This window comes from Phaethon aethereus, assembly GCF_964289735.1.
Source record: "Phaethon aethereus genome assembly, chromosome: 3".
NCBI lineage: Eukaryota > Metazoa > Chordata > Aves > Phaethontiformes > Phaethontidae > Phaethon > Phaethon aethereus.
This window is the reverse complement of record NC_138576.1, coordinates 108,038,731-108,063,909: the sequence shown is the minus strand read 5'-3', so window position 1 is coordinate 108,063,909 and position 25,179 is coordinate 108,038,731. Positions and strand designations below refer to the sequence as shown.

At 40.3% G+C, this 25,179-nt stretch overlaps 1 protein-coding gene across 6 annotated transcripts in view; it reads right to left on the bottom strand.

Moving 5' to 3' along the window:
* The window catches only part of MARK1 (microtubule affinity regulating kinase 1), a gene marked incomplete at both ends in the record, with an annotated part of 60,819 nt that extends 36,232 nt beyond the window's left edge, over nt 1–24,587 (bottom strand). For all 6 annotated transcript variants that reach the window (XM_081997511.1, XM_081997512.1, XM_081997513.1 and 3 more), the window contains 3 exons: nt 556–609; nt 1,279–1,482; nt 24,537–24,587. In XM_081997511.1, coding sequence (XP_081853637.1) covers nt 556–609; nt 1,279–1,482; nt 24,537–24,587 — 309 coding nt within the window. The remainder of the gene's footprint in view (nt 1–555; nt 610–1,278; nt 1,483–24,536) is intronic.
* Nucleotides 24,588–25,179: the final 592 nt, after the last annotated feature.

The window sequence follows — 25,179 nt, the reverse complement described above, 5'->3', positions numbered from 1 at the left end:
TTTCTACCTACAGGCACTGAAAGTGCAACAAACAAGAATGTCCTGATTATGTTCAGTCATTTTGTCAATTCTATACACAAAAGTAATTGCCAAAGGTCTCTTGAGTTTAACAAGTGTTTTAAAGTTGAAAGATTATAAAAACAAAGGTAAAAAAAAATTAGAGCCTTAAAAATTTGTACTCTTATAGCTCCACAAAAAACCAATTACTACATTAAAGAAAAATCCAAGAAAAATGCTATCCTTTACAGCATTACGACTTGATTTAGTATGTAGACAAACTACTTGTGTACTTAATTAGATAAAAAGTTTGTCAGCAAAGAGTAAAGCTGGAGGAGGAAGAGCAAAGAAACCATGCTTAGATAGGAACCACATAGAGTAACTGCCTTCAGATAAATTGCACATGCGCATTACAGCGAAGACAGTTGGATACCACTGTCTCACAAGGTCATACACACACAAAGATGTTTGTTTAGCAAGATAAAGGGACCAAATATTTTTTGCCAAGATCACAGTTCAACTTTCTACAGAATTTCAGATGTTATGGTATATTCTTACCTTTTGCAGACTAGTAGGATTTAGCTGTGTTTTATCTATTATTTTCACAGCAACCTTGGGGAAAAAACAAATATGTATTACTATCTCAGAAAAATGTTTGAACAAAAACATACTGCACCTCTGTGAGCAAAAGGTTAGATGTGCCTATACAACATGCATACATGTCTTCTTTTATGCATTTCATCAAGCAAAATTTCTCACCTATTAGGATCTACCAGAAGTAGCTCAGAACTTTGCCACTGGATGGAAACCATGGAACCAGTTTTATACTTATCGGTGTTCGCACACAACAACATTACCCTGTCCACTGCAAAACCAGGCCCTCCAAACACAAGATCTACCTACCTAACAACAGATTATCAATATCAATGAAATCTATTTAGCAATAGATTTCTCTTTGGTTTTGGAAATGTTTGGGGATGAACAAACCCTCCCACAGCCCCAAAATACCCCGATGCACAACAAAGTTTTTGATCTCTTCATCAGGAAGTTCCATTTTAAAAAAAAGGGTTGAGCAGTTAGAGGGGAGAAAACTCAGGCACCTCAGGTAACTTTTCATATATCCTGAAACAGCCTCTTTGCATCTTCCTTTATGATGACAAAAAATGGGCTTTTTCTATTCAGAAGAGAAAAGTAAAAGAATAGCAGAAATACTTATTATAAAGATAGCCAAAGAGAATATAAAACATACTGTCAGTCTTTTCTTGGTTTTGAAAGGCTTACCTCTCTTCCAGTAAGCACATGCCTTGCCAGTTTCACTTTGGCAAAATTTCCTTTTCCTATCGTTTTCAGTAAGCGATAATTTCCAATGTGAGGATGCTCTTCATTGGTAGACGTAATGGAATTTCTACATCTGGGGATGTTTTGTCTGCTACTTGACTTGATAGGCTGGACATGTGGTTCAGTGTATCCATCCACAGAGGTATGCTGGAAAGCAGATAAAATAGTTGGGAATTTAGTTACTTGGATTTTAGACAGCTGCAGCAGAATAGACTAAAAGCATAAAAAGAGGTAGATGGGAGTAATTTACTTTTTACAAGTATAACTGATTGGGCAGAGTTTGATGCATGTCTCAAGAAAACGGTCTGCAAAAAGATTTTACCAGCTCCAAAAGTATAACTAGGGACACCTAGGCAGCAATTAACAAACTGTTACAGGTTGGGGTTTTTTTGTTTTTTGGGTTTTGTTTGTTTGTTTTTAATAATATGAAACTATGCCAAACTACACCACTATGTTGCAAATAAACTTCTCTATTCATAACCAAATTTAGTCTTTTAAAAACAAACCGCACAAAAATTTGTATTTTGGCATATTTGGAAGCAAGGTTTCACTCTATTTTTTCTTAACTTTCTTCATCTCAAATAAAGAGCATGAGAAAAATATTTTTTCAAGTAAGCTTTGTTCCCCAAACCCGTTTGCATCTTTTTGCAAGTCACAGAAGTTCTTATTCAAGTAATGAGCTACCTTTAAAATAATCTAGTCTTAAAAAGAAACCCCCATGATATCTCATAAATATATTTTGAATCTCAAAAATTCTGAGGAACTAAAAAGATGTTATTTTTAATGCATACCAACACATCATCCCACATGAAATATTAGTCATTGGAAATCTGCACTGCTGCTGTACTCTTAACTTCCAAGTATATAAGGGGCAAGATACAGATGGGGCTTGGGAATGTTCCAAGAAGAAACCAAAATAACAGATGATGTCAAAGAGGTGTTAAATGTTTCAGTATTTCAAATGCTTTCTAACATTAGTGGCAGATGAGTATAAGTGTTTAACAGGTAAAGCTTAGCCTCTAATCTTTTAAATTACAGATTTTAAGGCAGGTAAATACTGTCGGTAGAAAGTGTCTTCTCAGACCAGTTTTTAGATTTTGTAACAGAAAGGCATGCTTACTCCCAGCTCGCTCAGTTCCCAGTAAGCATGAAGCGCCAAAAAAACTCAAGACACCCTGATATTTTCCCATTTTTCACTCCTTCAATCAAGAAGTGTATATCTCAATGTCTTTGTACAGAGCACTAACTGAGCCCGTTTCTTTACAGACCAAAGTTTTCCAGATCTTTGACCTTAAGCTGAAAGCAGAGTCAGAAGGTAGTGCGAGGTTTCAATGTTTCTCCCAATACCCAACCAAATATTGGTCTGTGCTGATCTCACCTGCCATTCCTTACACAGGTAATTATTTTTTTATGCAAAAGGAAATTTAAAACAGTGCTTCCAACTCCAATGTGCATTTATTATAGACCGAAGTCAAACCCCTCCTGTAAACATCCAGGCTTACAGATAGTCCCACTGAGCTGAGTTATTTTGGGACATAGGCACTAGTAGAATTGGGAAAACTGGCAAACAGCTGCAAAACAACCGGAAAAAACAAGGAGTATACTACAGCCAGAATGTTCTTCCCAAATGTAGCACAACTCTGCTTACATCACCTCCAGCATTATTAATTATTCACTATGGCCAGGAGAATGGTCCTAAATATAATTTTCTGCTTGTCTTCTCATTACATGAGACACTCTGCAAAAATACTACTTTACCGCCACTGCTAAACCATTTTCCAAATTACTGCAGAAACAACCACACAAGCCATGTTTAGATTCTGTATATCAGAAAAAATTATTCAAACCATTAAATAACACCCTGACAATAGTATTTATCCTTTAGAAGCACATAATTAAAATCCTTCAACATCAGACACTAGTCCTACACGTGATAAACCAGAGCCCAAATGAAAGTCTCACCTAGAAAATTCCCAGCAAGATGAGTATTTGTATGGTGCTAATAATTAATATTATAGCTGTACCTAGAACCCCATCTAGAGCTACAGCACTATGCTATACAAGCAAGTTTTAAAAGTCTTTGAGTCTGTCTATGCACACAATTAGATCTTCACTATTTGAAATACAATACCTACCAGAAGCATCAGCAACCCTAATATCAATTGCTGATTTCATACACTTCATAGGATTAGCCTACTTCCAGTAGGTACTTGAAGGGATCTTTTAGATAAGCAGCTGGATAGGCAAGCAAAACCAATGCCACAGGCAAAGCAAAAGACGGTTTCACAGGATAGATCATTTTAATGCAGCTTTAACAGGGAAATCAGTTATTTAATCATAATGACAATATAATGCAGAACCAAATCTGAAGAGGAAAAAAAAAAAAACAATGAAGATTTATCATCATGACTGTGGATTTTGGTCTTTTTGTGACAGAAAAACTAAGTCCATCCAGATAGTTTCTTAGTTATTCCCTCTTAGACAGATTATCTTCAGAGCCAAACATTCTCCCCATCTATGCCCAACACTGACAAAAAACATGCATAAAGTTGGTAAAGTTTCTTAGTTTGTGAGCCATATAATATATATAATTTCTGAATTTTAACAACACTGAAGGAAAGACTTCAAGTCTTGCAATAGGCCTTTCTTTTGCACATAAACAGCTTGCTATTGTTGGAAAGTACTGAGGAATTTAAACTAGAAACTCATCAACTTCTAGAAATCAGCATTCAACAAAATCAAAACATAACAAGGTTAAGATGGGGGGAAAATAATCAAGTTAGGTCAAATAGCGGTATCTCAGAGGTTATTTCCAAACAATGGTAAAGTTGAATTCCACAGAAGCATGCAATATCCAGACTGTCTAGAAAGACAAGCTATGTAATTTTAAGATCTTTCTGGTCCATTACAATACGTTCATTCATTATGCATCAGCTACTATGTGGCTACTTACAAATGCCATTTCAGAAGAACAGTATCTAAATTCTGGGAATTTTTTCGGGGTGCTCGAAACAAGCGGGCTGTAAAAAAACAACCACTCTCCTTGAAGTTCACTGCCATCTAAAAACAATTCCAGCTAACAACCTCTATTTCCTACACAGGATTTTAATTAGGGATTCTGGTATTTCTCTAGATACCTTGATAGTAGATCTATATGAAGTGTGTATATATATATATATATATATATATATAAAAAAGTATATATATACACACACACACACACTGTAGTGGGAAACACTATCTTACTAATACAAGATAAATGCAACTCCCTGCATGTTTAGTTTATGACAGTGTTAAATAAAATGTCTTGAAATCAACACATAAAACTAGATGTTTCTTAAAATGCAATTTTAAACAAAAAGTGCAGCAGTAACAAAATTTTAGAACTGAAAGTATATCAGAGCATCCATTTAGGTACTTTGCACATTAATCAAGTATTTAAAAAAAATTAAAAAACCACAACCCCACAAGAAAAAAAAACATACAAAACAAAATCTACTATCTTTTCAGAAATCTTAAAAAAGTAATTCTAGCATTCAATTTTAGATGGTGACTGAAAAGAGCTCAGTTAACCCTTATTACTCCTAACTAGGTTTGTTGCTGACACATTCCATTAGAATTACTACAGAAAGTCAATGGCACTAAAATCACAAGAGAGTTAACCTGACCTACTTTACTTATTCAGCACCCTTTAGCCACTTGGCTAGCCACTGGAGTAGTATTCTCACGGCTTATACACTGTAATTAAACTTACATCACCACATATATTAACTGCTCTTACAGCTTAGTCTTAAAAAAAGTCCCCAGAACTACTCTGGCCACCAAACCACACAGTCTTTCTCCATCAAACGACACTGAAGGTCTCTGCAGTGCTTCTGAGTAAGAGGGTAACTTCCACACATTGATATGCCTACAAATACACCTCACTTGATTAATCAAATGTCTTGGTCCTGCATTTTCCCCTTCTTGAATTACTGTAAGGCAAATTCCTTGGTACAGTCAGCCCATGGAAGCAAAGTATGCACACATGGTGCTAGAAAAGGCACATCATCACATTTCCTCTCTCAATATTATCTCCTGTCTGAACTTAGGTTTCTTGCAACCAATTTTTACATTCATAACTCCAAAGATTTTCAAGCATGTGCCATACACATGAGCATTTGCAACAGATGTCATATTTTGCAAGGTAAACAAAATAGCCAGCCCAGACCAAAGGAGTCTGCAGGCTTTAGAAGACCATCTTCTAAACGGCTCCAACCTGCAACAGCTTTGATTTACAATACAGGGGAAGGAAAGAGGAGAAAGATGAGAAGTAACGTCCCGGATGTACAGCTGTTTTCATGTTTTAACTGCTTACTATTCCTTTAGGATCAAGCAAGTCTTTTGCTGAATTAGCAAACTAAACTAGGAGTCCCATTTCTTGAAAGATCTTGGTAAATCTCAATGTAGAAACCAACAGAAACGTTCAGATCAGCTTGTTCTGCAACACACATCAAGAGCACCCAGAGGCCCAGGTTTACAGGTACGAAACATGGTGCAACTCTGAACTGCACAAGACGATAGTACTCGATTCATCAGCTAGTGCCAGAAGAAGGGGATTCACTCCTCTTCCAGGTAAACCCCACATCAGCACAAAACCATAGCTTACTCTTGCCATATGTACCTGTCGCATCATACTACAATTACTAAAGCACCTCTGATCTCAATCAAAACATTAATAGAGCACTATCTACTCTCATTTTTCATACCTCTCAGACACATGAAGAAGTGCTTTGGAGAGGGCAATTGAAAAGACTGAATGTATGTACAAGTTACTATTTTCACAATTTCTTATCAGCAATTAAATGCATACTAGATTGGGAATGCATGATAGAAAATTTATTAAAAAAACCAAATGCAACCAACCTACTCCACTGAAACAGAGTAATATGCAGGACTCGGCTCAGAAAAAAACAACACACACTCACACAGAGTGGGGGAAAAGGTATATACAAGTTTTAAATCAGATACCAAGGTCGATGCATGGCAGAGACAGAACAGAATCAGACAAAATTGTGACATTTGTCTTTAACGTGTACCCATACCCTGAGCCTACTCACGCAGGCTTTCTAGAAGTGCACAAAGAAAATAAGCAAACACATGCATGTGCATCTTTCTGCTTATATCGGATTTACATAATATGTAGGAATTTCAGGCATGAACCTTGAAAGAGCTTGAAGCTGTCACCAGTAAGGAACATTGATTTTGAATAAAGCTGGCCTCAGTCAAGCATATAGAAACATTTCATTAACTGATGCTGTAACTGAAAAGTATTTTATATAAAACTTTTTTCAAATAGTCCAAACTATAAGCATGGAGTTCAATATACAGTATCAAGTGAGATACTGAACAAAATAACTTCCCCTTATTCTTTTTTTTGTATCTCTTTCCTCTTCTTCCCAATTGTAATATTCTGTACTTAAAAAAACTTCAAAGCTAATAGTAAAACATTTCTATTGCAAGGTGAAATACAATCCCTTAAAGTCAATACACAATAAAGATTCCTTTCTAAAAACATATGTACATGCTGGAGATAGGTAAACTTAGCAGAGCATTGAATAAATCTTATCCTGTGCTTGTTACTATGGTATCTAAGCCCCTTGCAAGTTTTGGTGGTTTTTTTTGTTTGGGGGTTGTTTTGTTTGTTTGTTTTTAAGTACTCAACATAGTTTTGTGAGATGTATCAGAAATCAGTTTGCCAACCAAGACAGAATTGTTTGTCTGATCACAAACTACACAGGATGCAATGTTTACAGCTCCATACTTGAAGCAACCTAGGACAGAAAACAGCACGCATGATTCTACCAGTGCTGCACACAGGTAACACAAGTTTCAAAAGTTCATGCACAAGGTTTTACTGAATACTTCTAACTTTCATACAGCAACACTAACCTGTCATAAGACCTGTCCATGTTATAGTAAGCTTGCTCCCAGCATTTTTTTATTTTGTTTTTTAACACAGCAGTAATGTCATATGGAAGGGTGGAGTTCATTATCACATGGAATCACAGATACTTTTTATTTAAAGGATAAAAACAAATAACACACCAGTCTTCCCCGAAAAGTCAGTCAAAACATTTCAGAAAAACAAATACCTTGATAGCACTAAATCAGGTCTTGTAACCTGCACTCAGCTAACACGCTTCCTCCTCTCCCTGGGCCCGAAGCCCTCGGCCCGGCCAGGCATGCAGGTGCAGAAGAACAGGACCTTCCTGCCTTTGTTCCATTTCACTCAGAATTGGCACAGTTTTTTTTCAACCTGGCACTTTCCTTCCTGACTCATCCCAAACACACAAGATTTTCCAGGGCTAATTCAGGACAGTCGGTCCATATCATCTCCATTAATTGCTACAACAAAACCAAACCCTGCCTGTAGGCCCAGTGAAAATTGAGACAAGCCAGCTAAAAGCTGCGGCAGTAAGCCAGAGGTGGAACCAAAGGGAGGAAAAAAGAGTTTTTCCCCAAAATCATCTTATCTTCACTCATTTTTATTTGTCATTTGGTATAGTGCTAGAAGCTACAGTCAGCTCTACCAAGCAGAAGAGTAAAACATTCCCTATCTTGTCAAAATAAAATGATTAACGTCCCTCACCCGTGAAACCTAACGGGTGAGGTTTTGTTGAAGTGAATGAAACCAATGAGGTTTTTTTGAGGTGAACCTGTGTTTTTGAGGAAAAGCACTTATGGGAGGGAGAAGGAAGGAAAAAGGCTATTCCTGCCACAGCCTCCCAGGCACGTTGAAAACACTGCCCTTCACGCAGCGACAGTTCTTTCAACATTGCTTGCCAGCCATTGCTCTTTCCTCAGGAGGTTATCAGTTTAACCTCGCCAGTCTTTTTTGACTTATTTCATGAGATCTTCAAACCTGCCAGCACAGAGCTCCCAGTGAGCGTTCCCAGCTCACCCTGCCACCGCTCGGAGAGGCAGGCAGCTACGGGAGCACTGCTGCTGAATGCCACAGCACTCACTGTTTGCTCAAACAACCTCGGTAAAACAAAAAGAAAACGAAAGGCTAGTGTTCATTGTTAGCTGAACCAACCAAACAAGAACAGGAACACACCCAGAAAGCAAAACTTCTGGCAAAGGAAACTGGCAGGAGTTTTTATTGCACTTATAAACGATGCAGCCAGGTCATTTTTCAACTGGCCTGATGAAAGGCAGGAGAAGAGAGACATGAAACAACTTACGGTTCAGGATCATGTCAAGCACATGGAGCTTCTCAAGCATTTGCAGGAGTACAAGAAGCGGAAACTGCTTTAATATCAAACTTCAAAACTGAGGGGAAAAGGCTCTTTCTACAGTCTAGAGACTACAATCTGGAAACCTGAGGCTTGTCTCCAGATGAGAACAGCAGCAAGAGGCAAGGTTTACTCACACAAGAGCGACCAGATTATAGAGCTAAGTGTCTCTGACACTCACGATCAAACCACCAGTCTCCTGGGCCAGCTGAGGCTTTTTTTCCCCCCTACAGAATGAAAACATACATGCAGCTAACTGGGACCAGGCTCTGTATCCTAACTGGTTTAACCTCAGCCAGCAACTAAGCACCGCACAGCCACTTGCTCACTCCCTCCCACGGTGGGATGGGGGGAGAGAGTCAGAAGGGTAAGAGTGAGAAGACTTGTGGGTCAAGATAAAGACAGTTTAATAGGTAAAGCAAACGCTCCGCACGCAAGCAAAGCAAAACAGGAATTCATTCACCACTTCCTGTGAGCAGGCAGGTGTTCAGCCATCTCCAGGAAAGCAGGGCTCCATGACGCGTAACTGTGACTTGGGAAGACAAATGCCATCACTCCAAACGTCCCTCCCCGCCGCCTTCTTCCCCCAGCTGTACACGCTGAGCACAACGCCATATGGTATGGGATAACCCTTTGGGTCAGTTGGGGTCAGCTGTCCCGGCTGTGGCCCCTCCTAGCTTCTTGTGCACCCCCAGCCTGCTCGCTGCTGGGGTGGGAGGCAGAAAAGGCCTTGACTCTGTGTAAGCACTGCTCAGCAACAACTAAAACACTGGTGTGTTATCAACATTATTCTCATCCCAAATCCAAAACACAGGACTATACCAGCTACTAGGAACAAAACTAACTCTATCCCAGCTGAAACCTGGGCACCAACTCATTCTTTCTCTCAAAGATCATGAAATGGGAGTATTTTTACTTGCTCATTGCATACCTAAAACAACTCTGGAAGAGTCCACATGTGGCATGATGGCTGCTGAAGCCAACCCAACACTGCTCACATGCCTGCAATCCACTTACAACTGCACTACCACTGACGCAGCAGGACGGAGAGCCAACACAGGGAGCCAAGCCAGACAAAACCCAGCAACTCTTCCCCTGAGCATGTGCACCCCCAGACAGTTTCCCAAGCACCAGCACAGACCCAAGGAGGAGGGGGAACACCCAACACAAGGAAGATGGGGCCACAGCAACTCCATGTTAAGCTCACATGGATCCATACTATCAGGACAGGAACAACATGGAAGAGAAAATTGATCACACCACTTTTCTTGATAATCCAGAGGCAAATCAACATCAGTAGTGAAACTTCAGCTAGCAGATACTTATTCCCATTCCACAAGGAGGTAAAAAAAAAAGGAAGACTGGAGAACAAAAAACCCCACTCTAAACCCCACACAGACAGACAAACTTGCTTATTTGTGTTGTTTACCTGCACTGGCTGTGTGACAGAAGAGCACACAATGCAAGCTTAAGAAGCTACCCTTTAGGAGTGACATGCATGGGCAAAGCACCCTTAAATGTTCTCTTTTACGTAGCAGAAATGTAAGTTACTCCTTTAGCAAGCTGTACAGCATTTCTGAAGTCTTTACGTCTCCATTACTGGATTCATCCAATGATGAATCCATCAAGACAGATAGATCACCATCTGATTTTGAAAAGACTATTTTACCTCAAGGACTTATTAACTTCTGAAGTAAAGCCTGCTTTAGATGACCAAAAATGATTAGATGACCAATTAAAATATTCAACCTGATAGCAATATATACTGATTGCTGCACACATGTCCTAGAAAAGAAAGCGTAGGGCAACGCAGGTCTCTGCAATGTCTCAGGATCATGTCAAGCTATGTTTCAAATGAAGTTACTCAATATTCACCAGGATTTTGCAATATTCTTTTGAGAGAGACCTAATTTAAACCTTGATGTTTCCCTTCATACAATACAGTACACAACACAAACGTATCTAAAAGTAGTTGGGCAACCAGTTCACGTTGAGAACTGGAAGGGGAAAAAATTGCATGGACCTACAGCAGATTAATAGGGCCTTTTTCATGCCCTTCCACAGGAGTTGCAGCCTTCAGGGGAGGGGCAAGGAATCCTTTCTGACCTGGAGAACACTTTCATGGCCTCTTGCACTACAACATACTAGATTAATTTCTTCAGCTTCAAGGCTTGATAATATTTTCTTGTCCATCTCTCTCCAGCAAGGCCTTCTGATGTCATTAAGAAGTCTTGCCTCAGAGGCCTGAAGTGCAGAAGTGCCTACTGGACCCCATCTGCCAAGGAGGTGCAGTCATAATATTTAAGCCAGGATTTAATCAGACTCAGTATTCTGCACTTTTTTTTTCATAAGCATCGATACAAAGGTTGACTTTCTGAGGAGTAATGCATATTTTGGCATAGGAAAACCAGTCGCCTTCCTAAGAGGAAGAAGCACCTTAGATGGCATAGGGCACTTCTGCCAATGAGCCTGCACTCAAGCATGGTTTTGTCTACCAAGAACAGTTTAGGAGAGTCTGATATAATGGCGGGAGCTGCGGATAGAGTTATAAGGCACTACTAAATTTACTTGGTCTTCTAAAAGCATAAACCATGTTTTACATATTGAGCAAGATCAAAATGATATATCCAAGCCAGCAGGTGTAGTGGGACACAGTGAACTACAAGAAAAAACAAAGCAAAATGAAGAGTCCTCTGCCAAGCGCTCTCTGGCCTGTTTTTCATGTAAGTGTTAATTAACAGAACAAATAAAATGTCCTCAGTTGGGCTATAGTAACTATTTACCTTTATATGGATAATGCTACACCACATTTCAACTTAGCAAATATATTCCCAATCTTGCACAGATTTATGCTTAACTTTAAGCTGTCCAAACACTGTATGCCCCTTGGACCAGCTCATGTCTTATGATCAAAGAGTGTGCTCTACACGGAGCTGAGACTACAATCTTCTTAGAGCTCCTTGTTTCTAAATTCATGCAACCACCTATTTAAACTTTTGGGCTGTAGTTACTTATCATCACAAACTACCACAATTTAGCACTTTAGAAATAATATATGCAACTAGGAAGCTAAATTGAAAAAGAAAAAAAAGGAAACAAGCAGCAATATTCCTCAAAGTTTTTGCAAAGTATGTAACAGCTAGGAAAAAAAAATTCTTTAGATGCTTTAAACAGGCAGATACAGTAATACAGTAGGTTATGAACACTGACAATCACACATATACTGCAGATATCTGTCAACGTACAGAATTCAAACCATAAAGAGAAGTCATGTGTGAGTATAGCTGAGATGTAAAAGCCAAGCACAAGAAAAGAATGAACATAATAAATTAAATAGTCCATATGACATAGTAAGTCAGCAAAGGAAGTGAAAGAAAAAACATCACAGGATGCAAAGCAAATATTAAAAACAATAGATGCTGGATTTACCCAGCCCATTAAAATAAAAAGATAAGAAAATGTAGAAGAAATAAAGTACATATATATACAGATAAAGCTTAAGAACACAAGCCAAAGAACCTACAATTAAAGGGTTGAACAAAAACTAACAGGTATTCAGAATGACCACAGTCGTTAAAACAAGCCGCCAATCTAACAATAAGAAAAGTAGTAAAAAAAGAAGTCTGACTTTCTCTCGAGTCCTTGACATTCGGTGGGTGAGGAATTCCAGATGCCCAGCTATGGTCTTTAGACACCACCCCAGCCTGCAAGCTCTCAAAGCCAAGCATTTCCAGATTTCTTTACCTAGATGGTGAGGTACAGCAAATAACCAGCAGCAGCAATGGTGGCCTCAAGACCGCCATTAGCAGCGGCAACTCCTGGTTCTGTCCTGAGCTGGACATTGAAACAGTTTGGAAAACACTAAAGCAGAGTGTCTTACAGTATGGAAATCCCCAGTTGAGATGCCTTACCTAATCAGATGCTGTCTCATATTAAGAGATAAATTAATTTGATTCAGTCTTAAGGAAGAGAAAATTAGGAAAGCAGAGAAGTCCTGGGAACCCAAGGACAATGTCAGCAGGTGACAGGAACTACCAGTCTCCCTACCAGCAACTGGGAATCCGTCCGTCCTTAAAACCTTAAAGGAGAGTCATCCTTATGCAGATTTCAAATGGGCATCACTGAATTACTCCAAGTCTTGAGTTACTGGAGACTCAAGACTTGAGTCTCCAAGTCTTACTCTCTTATTCCAAGGATGGGTCAGACAGCAATGGTTCTCTCTTCCACCATCAGTCTGCCAAGGGTCTCTCTCCCACTTACAGTCTTCAGATGATCCTTGCCTCTTAAAGAGATGAGGAAAGCCACAGCACTGCAGGAGATCATCACATATACCCTTATGCAATGTTGCAATCCCCGAATTGTGACAGGCTTACTGGGAACTCCATCTGTAATTTTCTTTCTAATTTACCAAATTAAATAGAACCCTTATCCCAGGGGATAAAAGCTACTGAGTTAAATATCTTTCTTGTTTCACCAACCGCTAACAAAGAATCTACTCATTTTCTACCATCTTCCTACCACCCAATAGCTGACCTGAAATCAGGCACAGCTCTCTGCCCTTTCTCAAAAATTATTTTGAGGTAAACTTAACTCCAATATATGATAACTGTACTACCTGCCAATATACCTGACAGTCTCCCAGTTTGCTTCCTTCTTTTTGTCTCTCACTGAGCTAGACTTAGAAATATCTTCAATTAAATTAAGACAACATTAGGAATTGGCTCATGCACAACTACTATTTCACTTTATCATAATAACTTTATTCTAATAGTCAAGTCTTACATTTAATTCAGCTTCTTCAGGTTAGTAATTATGTGAAGGGAATGAAAACAAACAGATGGATACAAGAGTCCAGTTTGTCTCTTTTATGCTACTCCAGAAGGCTTGACACTGCTCACTTTGAAAATAATTCTATTTAAACAAAATATTACACATCACTAGGAAATGGATTTAACAAGTAATGGTGAAAAGCTCATACACAATACCAAAATGCCAAGTTTTACAAAAGGTCAACAAGCAAAACCAACCACAACAGTAATAATAAACAATATTTTATCTTGTAGTATTTAGAAAATATAAAATTTTATTTTGGTATGAGCGCTATACTTCTGCAATCACTGGATAAGCAAGAATAGCTTTCTTAAAAAGGACCTTTAAATGCAGTTTTTATTTTATGTCTGCTTTGCTTTGTACAGGTTGAGGGATTAGATTTTCCTTAGCCAGTCTAAGAACACCGCTGTAGGCATAGATTCTCTAACAATAATTTAGTCTTCCATCGACTAATTCTAGCATCTCTATTAGATCGACCCTCATTGCTCATACCAGCTTTCTGTAGGTAAGATTTCTCTGGACTATGCAGCAGATGGAGCAAGAGTTTCACTGTGAAGTGCTTTCATAAATTTTCTTTGTTCCTGTGCATTGTATGTCCATCACTGGAAGAAAGAACTCTAAAAAGCAGCCAGCCTTGTTCATTTAATATCAAATTAAGAAAAGCAAATTTGAAAAGCTATTATACATAGGTATGCCTGGTAAAGACTGCTCAGAGATAGTATTAATATTTTCTGTATACACCTCAAATTGTATTGAGTGATTACAATTGATATTCCTTCTGGAGTCTGATCTTAAGGAGAAAATACTATTTTAGTCCTTCACCAAGTAATGACATTTTCCTGATTTTTTTTTTTTTAACCACCAGTAGACAGTCCTTACTGTAATAATTGCAGAGGGAAGAAAATCTGATTACTGCTGGAAAAAAATTACTAAATAAAAACCCAAATGCTTTAAAGAATTCTATTACCTTCAATCGATAGTATTATCTGGAATAGAGATATGAGTAAATACATTACACATGTAATCCATTTGTGGAAAACAACCATATCCTCTGTAAGAGCTCAACATAACATTTAACAGGCTAAGGTAATTTCCACGGCAAATATCAGACTCTTAACGCAAGAGAGTCTCTGAATTTTTGAGCTATGCCTCTGCTTATTTCAAGTAATGACAGAAACATCTAAGAATTAGAAAGATACTTACATACAACTGAAGCCAAGCATGCACTCTCAAAAGGAATTTCAGATATTTACTCTTTAAGCACAAGTTAAGTAATTTACACTGCTGCTACACATACTGCAGTACGCCCTACACTTCGTTTCCCTAATGCGTGAGGATTGCAGAGTTAAATTCCTCATGTATCTACTGAGTTTACAAATAAAATCTCTCTCTCTACAAAGAACATTATAAAATTGTATGCCCATTCTAAGTAATCACTATAAAGTTTTGGTTACTCTCATTACAGCCTTCTGAGAGAAGGCGGCACAGTAACTTTACTAGGGTGAAGGGAAGGAAATTCAGAGTGAGGAAAATACAGTCTAACTAACGAGCATTTAAAATTGTAAAAATCCTTTTTGCTAATAATTTCAAGAAGAGTCCCCAAAACAGAAACAATTACCCCCTAAAACCACCCACAGCAAAGCATTTCTTCACTCCCTTTAGCTTTACAACTCAGATTACTCCCATACTAAAATGATCCTTGGGATTCATACAAAAGGATATTACTTGAAGGATAAACAGGAGCTACAACTACGTAGCTTTAGTAAAGCTTTGTATTGGTTTTGCTTATGTCATTAAATGAGCAAAACTGGAAAAGGTCCCAGAAAGAGTGAGAAGCATAAGGAAGTTGGCAACAAGTATGCAAGCTCAAGCACAAAAGCACATCAGTAAGCAAAATGTGGGGAAAAACAACGGGGGTGGGGGTGGGGGGGGGGTGTCCCAAGAATGTGCTAAGATGGGAAATTACAGGTATTAAATGGCCAGCAACTTAATGAACATGGGTAAATGGAATCTAGGAAAGATGGATATTGGGAAGTACATAAGGACAAAGCTGCTGTGACAGCACGTTATAGACTATAACCAGGTTTAAAATGAAATTGGTCAAATATTTGAGGGATTAAATAAGAAGAGTGGCCTATGTAATAACATTCAACATTAAGATTATAAATAAATGGCCTTTTTCCTCTGAAAAAGGGGGCTGCCTGCAAAAGATGTTTTGCTGTATTTTTCTTTTACTTTCTTCCTAACTATTTGGTTAAGATGGAAAAGGCAAGAACAAGAGCAGGGAAAGGAGGAAGCCGGGAGGAAAGCTTCCAAGAGAGCTGAAAATAGCACTCTATCACAGTGACTAAGTCTGTGCCTCCACTCACAAGAAGGTGCATGTTTTACTGCACCATGAGCAAGGCGTGAGTCCTCCTACAGAAGCACGGCAGAGCAGAGGCATTACAGGTTTTACCACGAGGTTAGCCTTGGGCAGGAGCTTTTACAGCAAGCCCTGCTAGAGCCTAATCTATCCAAATCTAATCTATTTTCTCCAACCACATCTGTCTAATGAAAGATATCGCTTCTCCCTAACAACCTTGCCTAATTTTGTCTCTGCTTGAGATTTTAAAAGTTATCATGCACTACTATTACTTTATAACACAAAAACAATTAGACTTTGTCACCAGTAATGTTAACATTATCTGCTCTTGCAAAAGACTGCCATGGGCTATCCAATAACCCTGTATGTTCAGCTATGTGAACATCGAGGTACTACACAAGTGCTTTCATCAGAGAAATCAAGTTCTGTCTTATTATTCAAGCTATCCATATCACAATCATATATGTTTAAAATACAGTTCTGCAAGACAACTGGACAAAGTTCCTCATATTAAATCAATCAAAATCTATAGTAAGTTTGGAAATCATTCTCTGCTCTGGTTAACATTCTGCTACTTTTGTGAATTCTACAGGCCACATGTTCAAATGTAAAACAGCATTATTATTCTACTTACTGCCAACAGACCATTAAGGTCACGGTGAACTAGGCAGACACTGATGAGGTTCCATTCACTCCTCAGTAAAACTCACCTGAGTTTATCAATACTTACCTGAGAAATCATTAGGACTATGAACATATATATCACGATGTTATGCTTACTGAGCATTCAAAATGACTGAACAATTTAAAGAATGTTTTACTGGTCTTTTTTTTTTTGCAAGTGCTTCTTTAGATTTGGTATACAGCTTGGAAATTAAAACAATGAAACTGTTCAAAACTCTGTAACCAAGAATCCTCTTTTGATATGCTACCACTCTTCTGAAGAATGCAAGTGTGAAGAAAACACAACTTTTTTTTTCCTAGAACACATTGTATTACTGTATTATGGATGTAGGTTTCTATAACATGTCTTACTTTTTTATAAGACATTGTAAACTTGAAATAGCTTGCACACAAAGGGCCAGGAGTCACTGGTACCGAGCACCTAACTTTTGTAAAGACTCCTGTTCAAGATTTATCTTGATCGTAAGCCACATTAATACTAATCAAATCAGTGGAGTGCAGACCACTTCTCATTGTGACACCCACAGCCTACAGCTAAGGTGTCCCACATGCATAAGAATGGCAAGATAAACGTAGGGAAATTACTTTTTCCTGGATCCATATACAAACAGCAAAATACAAGAACTTGAAAACACACAGACAATGCATTCATTCCAGCAGAACAGAGAGCTTGCTTTCCATGATGATTTAAGTGATGTAAAGTGACTGTCAATCAGCTGTCCTGATAAGATCGAGTATTTTAGAATAACATAATGATCTTCCATTCTACAGAGATGCACAGAAAATGTGCACTTTTGGGTTTTATATAAATACTCTATTGATCAATCATTACAGCCTAAGCTGTGGCACTGCTCCATGAGTTCCAGTTCATTGCTTTAAAGGTTAATTGTAGCCCAAATGAATTTAACTGTGCAGACACCTTACTATGACTGTGAACATGTATTATTTGAAGGCATTCATAAGGAAATCCTTGACAAAATGCTCACCTGAAAAAAACCACCAAACCAAAAAACAACCAATCAAATTTTTTCAACTGCCATCTCAGTTCACAAAGAAGCAGAGTTATGATAAGCACAGAGAAAATACTTCCCAATGTTTTTGCCGTAAACTATTTTATTGTGATAGCTATAGCATATTTGGTCACTACTTAGAAAAAAATAACATGAAACAAGCACAGGGAAACCTGCCTTAAGGGAAAGGACCATCTTCACTGCTTGGAATTTTTAACTTTAGCTTCACTAGGATGCTCACCAAAACTGCCTAAGCTACATCATCATATACAGTTACGATGTCTTAAACTGATCTTGAGATCTCAGCATTCCTTTGATTTTACTGTTTTACTAAGTTATTCACAGAGGGCAGGAGGGAAAAGACATTTTCTTAGATGAAATACAACCTTCCTAATTTAAGACTCACAGTTTATCATTGAGCAGAGAGAACACAAAAAATGTTAATTTACAAACTGAAAAAAGAAAAATATTAACAATTAAACAGTCTTGCTAGTGGATGTAGAGGAAGAGTTTATTATTAAAACTCGGATTCAGATGCCTTATCTTCATCACACTGAATGATCTGAATGTTTCAATGGAACTTTCCTGCTTTCATAGTTGTTTTCAGAAACATTCAACTGTGGAGAACATTTCTTTTTAATTTACCACTGCCTAGAGGGGAGTAAACATTTGAAAATGAAGACCCAGAAAAAACTGTTAAGTCTTAAAAAAGAAATTTTTGTGATTCTGAAATTCCAGAAAGAAAAAAAAAGACACCAGAAGCAAGCATTGTGTTTCCAACAACAACAAAAATTAATAGATCGTGTCATGACCACAACACAAATAAGCTAAGTTTGAAACATGTCACTGTTTGTAGCACCTTACAAGTAGTTTATTTAACCTGGAGGGTAGCACAGCGCATAAGCATATATTAAAAAAAAGCTGAAGCTACTAAAAGATAATATCTAAATAGAAACAATAAAACGTTTTCTCTCTGATTTCACAATATTTTGAAAGGCTTGCTCAAACTCTCAAGTTGTTAGTAGGCCAATTGGTAAGAAATCCATCTTAAGGCTTTATTTGCACCATAGATTTCTAGTTCCACATTAACAGTAATATCATCCCTCCTTTTCACAGGATAGTTTCTCAATGAATCTGTGCTACTGGAAAACAGTGTTTAAAGTTATCTGTTAAACATCAGTAAGACATTAAGGCTAGGTCTATACTAAATTCTGAGAACAAGAAAAAAATTTCTGCAAGTGCAAATACAAATCACTGATCAAGAACATAATTTCACAGAAAACCCTGTATCTGAAAAAAGAAATTACTACTTTTTGTGTGTTTAAGCTATTGATATCAATTAGGAGTTATCAGGAGCTCCCTCTAGTAAACAGCAGCAATTGTGATGGTAGAAACTTAACCACATTTATAGTAGAAACATCAATTTCCAAATATAATTGGGTGCCAGAGGGGGGTGTGTGTGGGGGGAAGAACCCTGCCTTTACTGATGATTAAAACATATTAAGTGCAGAGTTAGAAAACTTAAAAAGCTGTATTAATATAAACAGTAAGTCTATGTGATCAGAAAAATATGCTGGTAGAGACCCCGCCATAACAAGGCTCCATGGAACATAATCTCCTTGTTCTAGTTCAGCATTTAACTCCAGTGACCATGTAAGTACAGTTTTCAGAATGCCAACCACAAACAATCTAACTTTATGTTTACCCATGAACCCCAAAAACCCCATGAAGTATGATATGAAACAAGTAGTACAAAGTGCATTAATTCTTTCTGAACTTTAACACTATATACTCTTTACAATGCCTAAAAAGAACACTGAAGTGTGAAGCTACATTTTTAACTTGTTTTTTCCAAAATACTTCTCTTTACAAAAGGAAAATGAAACTAGACATCTCTATCACCTGTCCCATGACTCACTCTGATTCACATGGAAGGTTAACTTCAACATGCTTCATAAAAAAATTAACCTTGCTCTCTCCATGCATGATGCTCTAGTTAAACATGTGTTTCACCCCACAACATTGGTTTAGCTCTTGAGCAAGCTCCTAACCAAAACAAAAAAGCCTGCATAGAGAGAACACAAACCTTTGAATAAGATTAGGACAATATACCCTGTTTGTACCATTCAAACAAACATACAACCTAATAGTGTATTATGACCAAGGAAAATAATCTTAGAAGGAAAAAACACAGGCATTCTCCACTTTGCTAAAGCCCATCTCCTGTGGATAAGAAAGATACAGCTGTACTCTTGAACCCATAAGGCTTGGAAACTAGGCCATTCTTCTGCTTAAGGCACTGAACGAAAGAATTCTTGTCAGATACTTTCTCCCACGCCCCCTCTGTCCAAATCAAAACCATGTGTTCTTATTGTGCAAAAGCAAATCCAGAAGAAAAAAAAAAGAGAAAGAAATTAAACATGGTATAATTATTACTACTCCAACCTGATCACTCCATTCCATCCTCTTATCTCTTGCCCTGTTCAGTTTTTTTCCTCTTTAAAATGCAGCTGCCTACTTGCCTCCACTACCAGAAAGTCATCCTTAACCACACCCACTTTAGCTGGGATCCGAGACACCACCCTTCCCTCACTAGCCTGCAAATGGGCGTGGATGTGTCAAAATTATAATTATTTGTATGATAATGAAGCAAGTCACGTGAACATAGGTCACTATTATCCATCCTTAAAACTACCTCTGCCATGGCATCTCTTAATCATTCTCATATGGCACTGGCTAGGTAAGACAAACCATAATTTCCACATTCCTCTTCGATTCTGGCCGGTGTTAACATCCAGCACTCCTGCCTTGTTTGTTCTTTCTTCCACCATAAACATGGAAGATCTCTGCAGCAGAATTAACCAACTTTTATGTGTCTGAAAAGTACAAAGCAAAATAATACCTTAAAACTTAGCTAGATGGGTGACACCACAATACAAATAAATAGTAATACCTTCAAAAGATTAAATTACTCCTTCTAAAGGAGAAAAAAAAAAAAGCACCCTTATGCCAGACTAAGAAGTCCTTACGTCAGAAAAGGCAAACTACAGCATTCTCATTTTTGTTAATTTTACAAGTGTGCAAGTAGCATACAGCCGACTGTTGCATCTCTAGAAGTCATTTCTTATACTGAGGTCCCCAGAAAACATTTAAGAGAATATATTACTGATGTATTTCTTTTCTTTTGCCTTAATTCAGGAAAACCATTCCCCAATTTAATGACGTAATACAATGCAATATGAAGAGAAAAACATAAAAGCCCCTCTTCCCTCAATTAATACGAACTCAATTAAAACAGAAGAGCTACTCTAGCTCAAAACTTTTGATTCCTGTCCCTCTCCTCCTCCAGCCTCAGCAGAGGTGGGAAGCTCAGTTCACCCAAACTAACCCCAACTGCAAGTGTTTGAATGCACTGAAACATTACCTACTCAGCCTAGTAAAATGTATCAAGAGGAAGCTGTAAATGGTTACACATACAAAACTAAAACACAGGAAAATTATTTTGAATAGTACTCTTACCCACCACTTGAAAAAAAATAAATCTGGTAATAGGCATAAAAATAATCTTTACTGTACTCGCTCCATCCATTAATTTCCCCAAGTTCCCCAACAAACTGTTCAATGGGAATAATTGTTTGACAATCACGTCCTATTTTGTTTCCTTAAACATAGCTTTCATGAAAGACAAATAACACTTCCAAGGAAAAATATTTATGGACATATGCTAGAAAATTTAAACACAGCACTGGGAGACCTAAAGAATAGCAAATAGGAAAAGAGGGGGAAAAAAAAAAAAGGGTGTGAATTTCTAACGCAGACCTATCAGTTATACACATACCAACTGTTTCACAACCACCGTTTCCCCCTCACCTGTTGTTTGTCCATTGCTGGCAGTCCCTGTACCTTTCACTCCAGCTTTCTGATAAGACCTTATCAAGTCATCTGCTGCGTGATCTTATCCCTTCTAGACTATTTTCAAAGGGCGCCGTGTGATAAAAGGCACAAAGAATTACAGAAATATGCACGTTTTTCACCCATCGCACCAGGAACTCCCATAATTCCTCAAGGAATGTGTATTCTTAGGACAGGTGTTACATCCAATTATTATACCTTTTTTCAAATGATAGACCACATGCTTGCATACTCACTGAGAAAAGCATACGTGGAAATTTTATTTATTTTCTACTTGAAAGAGCACAGAAAGCAGCTGCCAAGAGACAGAGGGTGGCAGTGGTAGGGTAGTTCCATGATTTCATGCAACGACCTCACACCACGTGCAAAGGACAGCTGGATGCGTACGTAGGTTTGTACTCAGAACCATCAATCAGCTCTCTCCGGGACACAGAGCTACAGTCTGTCCCTTGAGAGTCACACAATGGAGCAACATTGCTGAGATGGCCGCGTGTACGAGATGGAAGAAAAGAACGCTCTCCTGAAGATCACCATTAGCTACAGAACTTGGGAGAGCTTCGATAACATACGTACTTGGGAATTGGAAATATGCACTACAAAGATGGATTTATTTACTAGGCCAAAACCACTCATACTTATGTGGCTCTAACTCCTCCCTTTAGTTGCAACTTCTTACCACCTCAGTTACCAGAGCTTACTAGCTAAACTATATGCAACAAGACCCATCAGCATAAACACTTCCCCAGTCCATTAGTGTTTATTAGCAGCAAGAAGCACATTAAAAGTAAATTAAGAGTCTCACCTTACCCTGATAGAGTCCATTTTTAATCAAGGAATGCTGCTGTTCGGGAAGTCAGCAGCAGACCACCTCCTCCTCCATCTCATGTTTGCCACTTCAGCAAAAGGTCTTGCGCAAGGGAGACCACCGGTACCAGAGACGGCTTCCTGACGCTCCCCAGAGGGCAGAAGCAACAACCTCCTTGAGATATCTGCTCCAAAACCCAGACTACCCCATACTAATGGCAGCACTAAAATTACTTCGTGCAGACATGGGAACTGCACAGCTCTTCACTGTTTATCTGACTGAAGGATTATATTCATCAGTATTAGGTTACAGACTTTAAGATTTTCAGGAGCAAATGTCCAATTTTGAGTATTTTGATATCCTGTACAAACTTTTTTTTTTTAGATACCAAATGCACTCTCTGAAATAATAATAATAAAAAATAATCCTTACCTATCTCTAGGTGTCAAAATAGAGCATTCAAAAGTAGCATAATATTTTCTAAAGGAACTACTACACTTTAATTGAAGTTTTCATTCTATAGAGTTGATGACGTTTGAGAATATTTCCATTGGCTTTGTGTAAATGTACTTTGCAAGTCTTATGTACTACATTACTGGATATATGCATTAAATATTTCTTATCTCTTCCTGTCATCTCTCTCTCATCTACATTCCTATATACATTTGAAATGGAGACTCCTAACTACCATGTATCACTTAGACCTGGACTTTGTCATTTAATTAAATCTAAACTTTAATTTTGATCTCAAGGACTTGATTTCATACTGACACTCATGCAGGACTCATCAGTCCATGAAGAGTAAGGACAGACCAAATGCACCTACTTGCTTCAAGCTTTAACTAGTAACCATGCTGATATTGCCATGTCAATTAAACTTCCACTGAGCGACTGATACTAAAAGCTCATTATAAGAAGACACCAATCTAGGGTTTCACTTCTTTAACTATCTCATTTCTGTTACCTTTATCTTCCAAATCCTCTTCTCATATTCACTTTTCATTTCATATAATTCAGTAACCTATTGAGCAGACACTGCTCCTTTGGCTTGTACAGTAACAAACATGATGAGCTCCTACTGCTGGCCAGAATGTCTGTGGCTTGGTGCAATACAAACAAGCATCTTTTTCAACCCATTTGAACCCATCAGGCCATCTTCCTTCGTTTCTTACTGATCACTCTCTACCCAACTAGAAGTTAGGTGTGATTGCATGCATTAAATTTCGTATGACTCCTTTTTCCCTCCTGCGCCTTCTGCCACCTCCCCAAAGGCAACTAACGATATCTAGCACACATTCCAAACATACCTCTTTTAATATTGGTCCTCTCACCTAAGAGGAAAATTTCACACATCCCATACTACTGCCTTTTTAAATAATCACCACTGATGGACAGGACCAGACACGGTCCAGGATTTTAAGATTTCTCATGTACACTGTCTACTGTGACGGAGACTGGTTACTTTCTGCAGGAAGACCACCACAGCAGAGAACATCCCTATGCTTCTACTCCGTCAAGTCCGGGCGGAGCAGAGGAAGAGCGCAAAGATGTTTAAACATAGCACAAAGGAATATACAAACAATCAACTCGGGAGGTACCAAGGACACTACGACAGCCTCTCTCAGAAGCAAAACAAAGCAAAACAGATGAAGGAATACAGTAACAGGAACACCGGGGACCATCTTCGAGGTGCAAACCAAACAAAGAGCAAGTACCGCTGAATCCCAGAAGGCGAGAGGGGGCCGAGTGCCAGCCAGTTAGAAAGCCCACGAGTGGGTGCCCCGACCAGGGCACAGGGGGTGCCCGCCGAGGGGCGGGCGTGAAGGCAGGGCACCCCGGCCTGCAGCCCGCGGGGGCTAGAGGCCTCTCCCCGGCGGGGGACCGAAGCCAGCTGCCCGTGTCCGCCTACAGCCGCCGGCTCCAGCAAAGTACATATAAGGGCAGCCCGGCCCGGCTCGGCCCAACAACGCGCGGAAGGGGCTGCCGGGCCGCCGTGCGTAGCGGCAGCCGCCCGCCGACCCTCCGGGAGGCCCGGGGCCGCGAGTGGGCTGGGGCGACGTGGAGCCCAGCGCGCCGGACGCGCCCCGGCAGCGCCGCACGGAGGAGCCTGAGGCGCGGGCAGGCGGCGGTGCCGGCCGGGCGCTGGGGAGCGCCCGGCCCGCCGGGCAAGGGGACGGCCGCGGCCCGCCCACCCCTCGGGCACCTGGCCTGGGCGGCAGGACAAGCCAGGCCGCCGCCAGGTGCCGGGGAGAGGCGGCCATGGAGGGGGCGGCGGGCGAAGGAAGGGGCGCGGCGGGGGGGAGGCCCGGCGCGGCACTCACATTCTCCGTGTCCCGCTCGTTGACGGTGGGAAGCGGCGTCCGAGTGGACATCTTGTGGGCCGCGGCGGCGCCGCACCCGGCGCGCTGAGTGGAAGGCCGCTCTCCTAGGCCGCGGCGGAGGCCGCCGGCTGCCCCCGCCGGCAGCCGGGCGCACACGGCGGGACGCGGGCCTCCTGCCGCGCTGCCGGCCCCGCTAGGCGCCCGGCGCCATGGCCTCGCCCGCCCGGACGACCCTCCCGCCCGCCTCGCCGCCGCTGGGCTCCGCGCAGCTCGGCCGCCGGCTCCTCCTCCCTCCTGCTCGCTCAGGTGAGCGGCCGGCAGCGCAGGGGGGCCGCGGCGCCTCCTCGCAGCATCCGGCGGCGGCACCAACTCCTCCTCCCGCCGCCGCTGCCCCGCGCTCCCTTCACCGTCTCTGCCCTCCCCTCCCCTCCTCCTCCTCTTCTTCCCCGCCCCCGCCCCGCCGCGCTGGGCCCGGCCCCGCCGGCCAGGCTCCACCGCCCCGCGCCGCAGGAAGCGCCGGGCGGTGCGGGCGGGCGCGGCAAACACGGGCGGGCGGGCGGCCTCCGCCGGCGCCAGCGTCTTTCCCGCCGCGGCTCCCGTCGCGGGTGGCGCCGCGCCGGGCCTGGTCGGGGTGTGGGCCAGC